The sequence below is a fragment of the Barbatula barbatula genome (genome assembly GCF_947034865.1).
Source record: "Barbatula barbatula genome assembly, chromosome: 3".
Taxonomy (NCBI): Eukaryota; Metazoa; Chordata; class Actinopteri; order Cypriniformes; family Nemacheilidae; genus Barbatula; species Barbatula barbatula.
This window is the reverse complement of record NC_136764.1, coordinates 21,521,592-21,531,511: the sequence shown is the minus strand read 5'-3', so window position 1 is coordinate 21,531,511 and position 9,920 is coordinate 21,521,592. Positions and strand designations below refer to the sequence as shown.

General features: G+C 40.0%; 1 protein-coding gene across 1 annotated transcript in view; it reads left to right on the top strand.

Moving 5' to 3' along the window:
- Positions 1-215: 215 nt before the first annotated feature.
- emilin2a (elastin microfibril interfacer 2a) overlaps positions 216-9,920 on the top strand; it is a 12,409-nt gene continuing 2,704 nt past the window's right edge. The window contains exons 1-6 of the mRNA XM_079451494.1: positions 216-602; positions 1,044-1,169; positions 2,307-2,491; positions 2,615-4,522; positions 9,367-9,711; positions 9,782-9,832. Of these exons, the coding sequence (XP_079307620.1) occupies positions 466-602; positions 1,044-1,169; positions 2,307-2,491; positions 2,615-4,522; positions 9,367-9,711; positions 9,782-9,832 (2,752 nt within the window). The 5' untranslated portion in view covers positions 216-465. The remainder of the gene's footprint in view (positions 603-1,043; positions 1,170-2,306; positions 2,492-2,614; positions 4,523-9,366; positions 9,712-9,781; positions 9,833-9,920) is intronic.

Here is a 9,920-nt window from a genome sequence, read left to right as displayed (position 1 = left end):
ATGGCGTTTATTATAACAGGACATCATTTCTGATGTTATGCTTTAATTTAGGCCCAGTTGACAGAACTGTCTGACTATATCACAATTGCTCAAATGTCCTTAAAACTCTATTCATTTAAAGAAAAAGCAAGCTTGTTTCAATCGCTTTAACTGCTTCACGATAGTAATAGTTTCCTGTATCCTAGATTAAAAGGCAGATGTTTTCAATTGAGCACGGAAACCCTGTTCTTTTAAAACAAGTAACAGGCATGTGGGGTAAGCAGGGGCGCTATTGTTTTTTAAGCACTTCCCCTACCCCCATCTCTCGGAATGAGCTGAACCCCTGTAGACTAGAGTCCACCTTCAGCTTTCTTCGGACGTCCCGAACTTTGTCAAACTTAGAAGCAACTTGAATGCACTCATCATTTCTTAAGCCTTTGGAGGCTGACACAGTGCTCGGCTCTTTTCGTGGTTTAACTTTTAACAATGAATAGCGTGCAACCTTTCTCTGGTTTACAGTTAACAGTGTGTTTTATCATAAGCTTTTCTCTCACTTATGGATATCCGTCAAGCTTGTTCGAGGGGAACGCATATTCAGGAACGGTTCACAGGCACAGAAATAAGTAAGTGGGCTATAACTTAAAGAAACGACGTGAATGTAACAGACATCGTATGTATATTCTCTATATAAACGAGTCGAAATTCACGAGTTTGTCTAGATAAGATAAGTGTGTGTATTGGGTTATTTTTGTCTGGGTCGATACGCAAATGATGCGCTTTAATAACTCCCGCAGTGACTGTTTCTTTTGAAAGTCTTTCTTAAGTTAAATAAAATAGTCTTAAATGTATTTTTTTCTTAAATGGTCGCTTAAGCAACAAGTAACAAGAGGCCAAATCGATTTATTGAACTTTCCCTTTCTCTTCATGTTTTAACATTTCAATGGTGGGTCGTAAAAAGATTTGCTTTCACTTCAAATGAAGCTTGTTTTCAGACCACTTTTTATTTAGAACCAACTGTCATCGTTTGATTTCTTTTGACCTGTTTGTTTGTATATTCTTTACAGAAACTGGTGCGCATTTATTGTTCAGAAGAACGTCAGTTGCGCAGTGCAGGGCAGCGTGGAAAGTTACGCAGAACCTGAGGCTGCGCCCTGTCCACAGCATCAGTCCGACTGCGAGAAACAAGTGATGTAAGTACCTCCAGAGACCGGTTGGGTAACTTTAGCGTTTGGTAGCTCATGGACTGCGCCAATCCATAATCCGCAAATAAAAGCGTCAATCAGAGCTAGATACCATAATGTAGTTTGTTTGCTTTGGCGTGGATCATGCGAATCAGAGTTCGGGCCATTTTCATATTTAAAGACATGATGGAATAGGCTAGATGTGGGAATCACAGACAGGCACAACTGAAATGTAGCAATTGCAAGTGCGTTTTAAAGCTTTTTCTTCCATTTATAAAGGTGGATTAGATTTAAGATCTGCTGTGTACATGGGATTGTTGTTTTACTTGTTTCAAGCAGAAGAACAGCCCAGCCTGCAGTTTAGTTTGCTTATGAACTTTGCCTGGTTTCAAATGTCAGTGAAAGGAAAATGCTATTTTTTATTATTTTATTATACACATTTAGTGTAAATGGAAAGTTAATGACATTTACTTACTCCATTGGCCCTGTCTGGGATTCGGAAACCGAATTGTGTTGTTTTCATAGAAAATGTTACTCACTAATCTGAACGATTTGATTTATTCTTTTGCAATACTGGAAATGATGTCATCTGTTTTTTGCTTTGAAACAATGATGGTAAAACGTGTGGAGGGTGAAAGCTATTGTGTTTTTTAATACATAAGATTTATAGTATGATTTTATGTACAGAAATAAATAACAACTGCATTTCATATTTAGTGTAAATTCATGCCAAGTTCTTTTCTGTCTGGCGTGACTAGAAATTCATGACAAACATACACTAAAACAACTACGATTTGAATTAAAATGTAATATTTATAGGGACTAGAAACTTGTAACTTTTTATTATTCATCAGAAGTAACAAGAGCCATCATTATGTGAATCTTAAACAGACTTGGCCAGCCATCTCTTTTCATTAATCCGTCAATCTGGACAGTCAAGGTAACGCTTGTCTTTACCTTTCCTTTCATCCTGTAATAGAGCCAATACATTTAGTTCATGGACTATTACTCAAGGATCAAAGTAAAAGCAATAAGTGGCTTAAGTTAATCATCAAATCATTTTTAATGAGAGTCTAGAGTACTGTTTGTTTTTGCTTCCCCCCTTTCAACTGATGTAAAAGGTCATCTCAATCACTTTTTTTTCAGATACCGGACTCGGTTTCGGCCTACTTACAAGATAGCATACAAGCTAGTGACAGAGCTAGAATGGAGATGCTGTCCAGGATACCAGGGTCCAGACTGCAGAGAACTAAAAGGCTCTCCAAACAGACAGGCATTACATCCACAATCACACCAACCACCCCATCCAGGACAACCACGAAATGCACAGAGTAGGAAATTTGTATTTTTGTTGCCATTTATTTAATTTAAGTATATGATTTTAAATGATAGCAGTTATGGCATCAGCAGTCTATCTCAAACTGCTTTCAATCATTTTATTTTTCCTATTGTAGGACCAGAAAGACGAGAAACCGGCCAATATGATGTCAGACGAGCCGACAAAACACGCATGTTGGAAGAAGAAGTGCAGCGGCTTTCTCAAACAGTACTGGATCTTCAGTCAGCCATGACGGGTATAGGCGAGAACCTGCGCACAGACCTACAGGAGGACACCAGCAAGATGCTCATTACTCTCCTCAATGACTGGAATCCACCCGACAGTGCTAGAACAGGTGGTACGGAGGAGAGCGTCGTCCATCTGGATGGCCACCAAGCCACGAGAGGCCACACCCAGGGCGAGAGGGAAATTGAAAAACTGCTTGCCAGGTTAAATGACATGACAGATGCCCTCAAAAGCAAAGATGAAGAGCTCGAGGAGCTGCGGGGGACATTGAAGGGGCACGACGGGCAGATCCGAATGCTTATGGATACCTCTCAAGGCTTTCCGATCACAGGTACCACCCAGCAGGACATAGACATGCTTCTGACCTATATTGATGAGAAGTTCGAGAAACTCAAAAAGGAGGTTGTCTCAAACATGGAGGACCAGATGACCAGTTTGAAGAATACATGCGATGATAATATTCAGTCTTTTCAGAAAGCGTGTGAAGAAAGAAAGGACAGAGACTACGGTAGTCTCGCTGATCTAGTGCACAACAAGGAGGCTGAGCTAAGGAAGGAGATCCGTGAACTGCGATTGGATTGGTCTGTTTCGGACGGTGTAGTGCGCACGAACCACCAAACAACTGATTTGAAAGACAATGGTGACTACGATGACTTAAGACGGGAAATTAATCGAGTGGCAGAGGCTCATCGTGTGCTCAACGCCCGAGTGGACAATGAGCTAAAACATCTATCCATGCTGAAAATAGAAGACCTGTTTGGCACACGTATAGAGGATTTGGAGGACAGGATGAACGTCACAGAGAAAAATGCAGAAACTTATTGTTTCTACGTGGAAGAGAAACTTAACAGGAGAATTACAGATGAGGTGGCTATGCTGCGTCAACTCCTGGATGAGAAACTTAACGCCGTGCAGGATCAGTTCACCGACGTGCTGATGGAGATGAACAACAATTCCCTTCCAGGGTTATTAATGGATTCTGTGGCTGCCCTGCAAATTCAAGTAAACTCAAAAGATGTTCTTATACAGGGGTTGGAAGACAAATTTAATGCCATTGGTCAGATCTGCTTAGCCGGCTGCCCGACCGGCAGCACACCCATTGATTCCCAAAAACCAGACGGTGTGGATAGTCCTGTGGAGGATGTGGACCTCCTCCGAAAAAACTTGGATTTTTTTAGTTCTATGATTGTCAACAACACAGCGAAGCTTCATGCATTAGAGGATACACTAACTAAGATGTCACCCCAAAAACAGTTTATCACCGCACACATCCATGACACCCACAATCGGCTTAATACTTTGACTGACAATGTTAATGGGTTGACTGGTGCCTTAACAGGATTGGGAGATGCTGTAAGCAAATTTAGCCAAGATCTTCATATTTTAAACTCAACCTGCTGCCGTTCAGGGCAGGTCAGCATTCCTGCTCTACAGGTAGAAAGCAAACCAGGCCATATCCATATTGAGGAGTTAAGAGACAAAGTGGACAAACTGAACGAAAGGGTTGCAACAGAGCTGAGCGTGTGTAAGTTGAACACAAATGGAGTAGCTGAGGGTGTGTCTGCTGTTGACTACAGGGTGACTGCTTTGGAGGAGATTTGTGGACGGCTTGGTGGTGTGACAAATCATTTCCAGGGCCTTGTAGGGCACTTGGAGAGGCAAGTGGCAAAGATGAACGCCACAGTGGGTAGCCATTCAGGACAGATCACAGCTCTTCAGAAGTCCCTTCAGAATTTTCAAAGCCAACTAGCTGACGTTGCTAAGCAGATCCTTAAGGACCATACGACTAGAGAACACGGTAAGCATTCATTCTTATACTAATGGAAAAATAAGGAAGCCACAAGGGGAGATTTTTCTGTCATTTTAGGAAAATGGAAACTGAATTAATGCCACTATTACACAAGTCAGTCATTGTATTTGACTACAGTTAGACTTTAATCCTCTGCTATTACTACCAATTCTTATTTTCTCATCTTTTTCAATGTATTGCACTATTTGAATAAGGGCTTTTTGCACAGTACACAGACATACACTATATTAAGTAAACACAAACCTTTATTCTGAATGCGATAAGTCACGATTAATCATTTGACAGCTGTAAAATTTATATTTATACACAATATAATATAATTAAACATAAATATAAAAATGTTTATACACATGTAAATATGTTTTCAATATGTACGTGTATATGTGTGCATTAATATGTCAACAATTATTATAGGCCTACACGGCACACACAGATATATTATGTCACCAAAAACGTTTATTTTGCATACAATAAGTCCCGATTAATCATTTGACCTTATTTAGCCGTCATTTGATCTGTAATATAAATTGATCTCATTGAAGTTATTCATTTAAGAGCACGGAGTTGCGACACCATGTCTTTCGGTGGAACCTCTGTTCATACTGAACCAATAATGGGATACATATACAATAACCTACAATGCCCCCAAGCTGTTGAGATGCAGGGGGCCAGAGAAGGTTTCCTGTGCCATATGAACATGCCTGTATTATGTCAAAGCAACGGTTAGGCACTGGAATGGATCTGTTTCACTTCATTTTCAGAAATCCTTTGTAATGTGTAAGTGATTTGTTTTAGCATAGTTCTTAGAACAATCTCATATGTGACCCAGTTGTGAAATCCCACTGAAGTCACGAGTACATAAAATCATCCCAAATAAAGTAAAGAACATTCTGTGAAAATCTAACCTTGATAACCTTTAATGCTGACTAAGACCTTCTCAAAGACTGAAATCAGTTTTTAGGATTCCAAATTATGTGAAAAATGATACAATTTAGTATGTAACAGTATCAAACTCTCTCACTGTACAAAAATGCCTCGATACAAAGCACTCGGTAATATTGAGACAATTTTGCTATTGCGACAACACGATATCGATTATATTGTTACATCCCTACAATTTAGAGTCGATAAAATCACGAATTTCTGTATTTATGACATTATGAAAGTAAAATTGAGTGTTGCATCTTGAAATCACGCTCTAAAAACAGGTGTGTTAAGAACAACAGATTTAATGTTCAGTTAAGGACAAAACACAAAACTGAACGCATCTCAGTTTTTTCTGGGACAACACATTTTGTGTTACTTTTAACTCGACTTGTGATGTCCCTTTCATTTATTTGATACAAAATGAGTTAAAATGACACATAATACTTTTTGAGATTACTTATAAAAATCATAAAATCATTCATTTATAGCAATAAACACACATTACCTATTTTCATCATTTTTATGGTTATGGCGACTTTGATGCATCCAATGAGATAATAACATTGAGATTTTAGCCTGGATTTCAAAGACTTTTGCTGTAAACAATTTATGCCTCTTAAAGTAAACAGAAGTCAATTAACTGATCATTAGCTCTTAAAGGTATTTTAAGAAACGGTTCTTTGGTCTTCCGTGAACGTTTTACTCACAAGCATTGCACAGAGTGGCTTCTTGCTTTTAATAAACGGCTACAGAAAAAATGTAAAAATACAAAATGAGTAATAATAATCAGAATTCAACTTCTTAACCTGACTACATTCACCAAGAAATATAAACTTTGTCGATTTATATAGATTGTGTGGTTTCATGTCTTCCCTTATCACCAGAGGCTTTAGACACAGCTCAAAGTAGATATGAACTTTACGCTCAGCCTTCGGTCTCACAAAAACGTTTGCTATTGATTCCAAGCCCACATCCCCTTCCCAAGCTTTAAGAGATGTGTGGTCTTTAATGATCTTTTGTCCTGCCGTGCTTTCGCTGCCTATAACATTGAGAAGCAGGGAGCGAGTTGAGTTCAGTTGCAGGCGGGTCTGGTACTCATTAAACCCTGAAGTCAATGTAAGGGCCTCATAGGGTGATGAATTCCCACACCCCACTGCAGATGTGCAGTTTTCAGATGACTGTGAGTGACGTCACGGGAGAACATGCATTCCCAAGAGCCTCCTGTGAAAGGCTGATGTCATCATTCCTGATAAGGGCGGAGGCAGATATTCAAACTCCCTTCTATTACAGACACGAAGGCCCTCTTCCAAGAACTTGCCTAATGGATGACCTTAAAGGACTTGGAGTATTATTGGACTGCAATTGTGGGTTTTTAATCTTAAAGAAAAAGGGTTTCTGCTGATGATAAATCTAAATGTACCGTGACGGTTCCTCTCTCTCTGTGTGCGTGTGTGTGTATGTTTCTGGTAACACATGTTTCTCCTTGCTTGCATTTGTTGTTCCATTGTGAGACACCACACAGTTAAAAATTTCAAGTGAGAAACACAATCGACTTCAAGCCTGAATAGCTTCAGCATTACTCAAACTCTTTGGCTTCAGATCATGGCACGTTGTACAATACTGGAATACTGAATGCAGCACATCTGACCGTTTCTCTATGATAAATCCTTGAACGGCGTGCCGTGAAGCCTCGCAGCTCGGATTGTCCTAATTGACTCTAATGGCTCTTCATTGATTTTTCATTATTGTGTCGTCGCGGTTCAAGGCATCAATTAGGATCGGTAGTGTTTTAGGGATGAAACAACCACACCCATTGCCGATTCATATTTCTGGCCGGCGATCTGAAAAATTCTCACTTTGGTTTGTTTTGGACACTATGTTTGTAAGAAACATTCACAACAACGCATCATCTAACGGCTTGAGGTTCTCCCAAAACCCTCTTCCCCTCCACTCTCTTATTTAGCGGTGTCCCACGCCTCGTGTCCTTTCACTCACATCCTGCTGATTGACATCTCTCAGTTAGAGGATGCTGAAGAAACTCTTTCCTGCTCTCAATGAATGGCTCGGTATTTGATGCTTTTTGGACGTATTGTTTTTGAAACGTTGTGTGAGGATGTGAAGAGATTTTTTAATTGCCAATAAAGGTGTTCCCCATCTGGGTCCCGGTTCATGTTTCGCTTCGGTTCCAGGAACCCATCTGGAAATTCTCAAAGCGAGGTTTACGCGCAGACGCCTGCCCATTACGCCAGGGTGCAACTTTCACTTTGTGCACGTGCGTGGATCACCACGCCCCGCTGATCATTTCGCTTTCCAGACCGAAAACGGTGGCGAATCCATTTGTGGCGTAGTCATTGTGACTCATTTAAAGCTCAGACCTGTAAGAGCGTGTCACCCGAGTCCCTCCATCCATTTTTGTGATATTGTATTCATGTGTGTGATGAGTCTCTGCCAAACAGAGTTGTGGGAAACACAGAGATAGATGCCTATAATCCCTCGAGGGATGTAATGCATGTGAGTTGGAATGTGTTTGTGTGAAAGCTGATATTTGAGCAGCTAAATGCAGACAAACAGCACTGACGCAGGGTTTGAGATGAGTGCCAGCATCAGCCGATTAGCTTTCAAGTGAACTCGTGGGACTTGGGCTCCGCCCCCTTTTGGATCGATTTCAATAAAACCAGGAGTTAAAATAGAGCCCATTGTGAAATGACGCACTTCACTTCTCAGTTTAGACAACAGCATCTGGTGAGGCGATTGTTTTTTCCGTGGCTTATAACCCACTCTAAAAGGGAAGATGTGGGTTTGGGAAAAACAGATGCTTGTGAGATATGAGAACGTGTGAAAGAGTTTTAAACTAAAAAAATATTTTTCCCTCATTAGAAGCACAGCTGACAGCACCGTTTAAACACCCAAGACTTTGTAAATATTAGATGTCCGAAGTTAAAAAACGATCTTGAATGGGGTGTTAAAGCTTTCTCTGGTGTCTTTTTAAAAGTATCACTATTGCTTTACATGCTGTTTGAAGTCTGGATGAAATCTTTGAACAGAATAAGAAGGTAACAAGTTTAATGGGAAATTTTACAATATGGTTTGCAAGCCATTAGGAGACTTTATGGGTGATGTTGTAAAACGAGGCCTGGAAATCTGTGCGAAAAACATTATATGGCATTATTTACTAACATTTGTTTTGTTTTAAACCGGTATGTGTTTCTTCATTCCATAGAAACTGAGATGAATATTTCTAGAATATCCCAGGCATCCGCTTTCCATGTTAAATAAATAAAGACTAGGATTGTAATGCTGCAACATATATACATCAAAAATGTGAAGAATTTAAATTTTAATCATATGGGCAAAAATGATCTGGAATATTGAGTCAATTGGACATATTATACCGTGCTGATATATTGCCATTATAGAATGTGACAACGGATTCACTTGTATCATATGGAAATATTAGATATAGGATATTCTTCAAAACTTCTCTATTTGTTCCTTTAAAGGGATAGTTCGCCAAAACATTCAACTCAATTTTATCTATATAGCGCTTTTCACAACGTGCATTGCTCCAAAGCAGCTTAACAGGGAAAAATAAGAAAACCGAAAAACACAAAAAGGTAAAACACAGTACATGGTGTTTATAACAAGTTAAATTGTTCTATTAAATACTCATGTCATTCAAAACTTGTGGAGTCAATAATGTTCAGTTACCATACTACTTCAAAATATTTGCCAATATTTGTCAAACAGGTGAAGATAAATAAATGATGAAAGAATTTCCATATATATATATATATATATATATACGTGAACTATCCCATTATTGGTGACATCTGATTTGTTCATTTGGTTCTACTCTGTATTCATACTGCCAACAAAAACTAACATTTAATTTTCCCCTCACACAGGATTGCCTGTGAGGCAAGAGAGACCCGTGTCTGTCCCTAACACTAGACCTCCAGTACAACCCAATAGGCCGTATATTCCTCATATCCACATACCTTTGGTAATACCCCATAGAACAGTACCGGTGACCAATCATCCCCCCGTCCGCCAGCCCTACTTTCCCCAGTCACCCAGCAGCCCCAGGCAGCCCAGTCACCCCGCACAACCCAACCGACCTCCTCCACATCACCCGGTGGAAGTCACAGGGCAAGCCGGCCCACCTGGGTATGTACGCAGAGTAACGGTCAGACGGGATCAGACCTCAGAGGACACAAAGACACCCATGTCTGGATTCGCAGGTGCACCAGGTATGATGTCAAAAGGTTGCACTTTTTCAGCGAATCGCAGCGTTGGAATAACTTTGCTTCTCTTTCATAGGCTATCGTCCAGTTAATCCTGTCTCATATAATGTAAAACAACCACATCCAGGTAAAGCGTGATTTGGTTATATGCTGTATTGCATTTATTAGTTAAAGGTCCAGTGGATGAAATTTAGCGGCATCTAGCCGCGACGCTG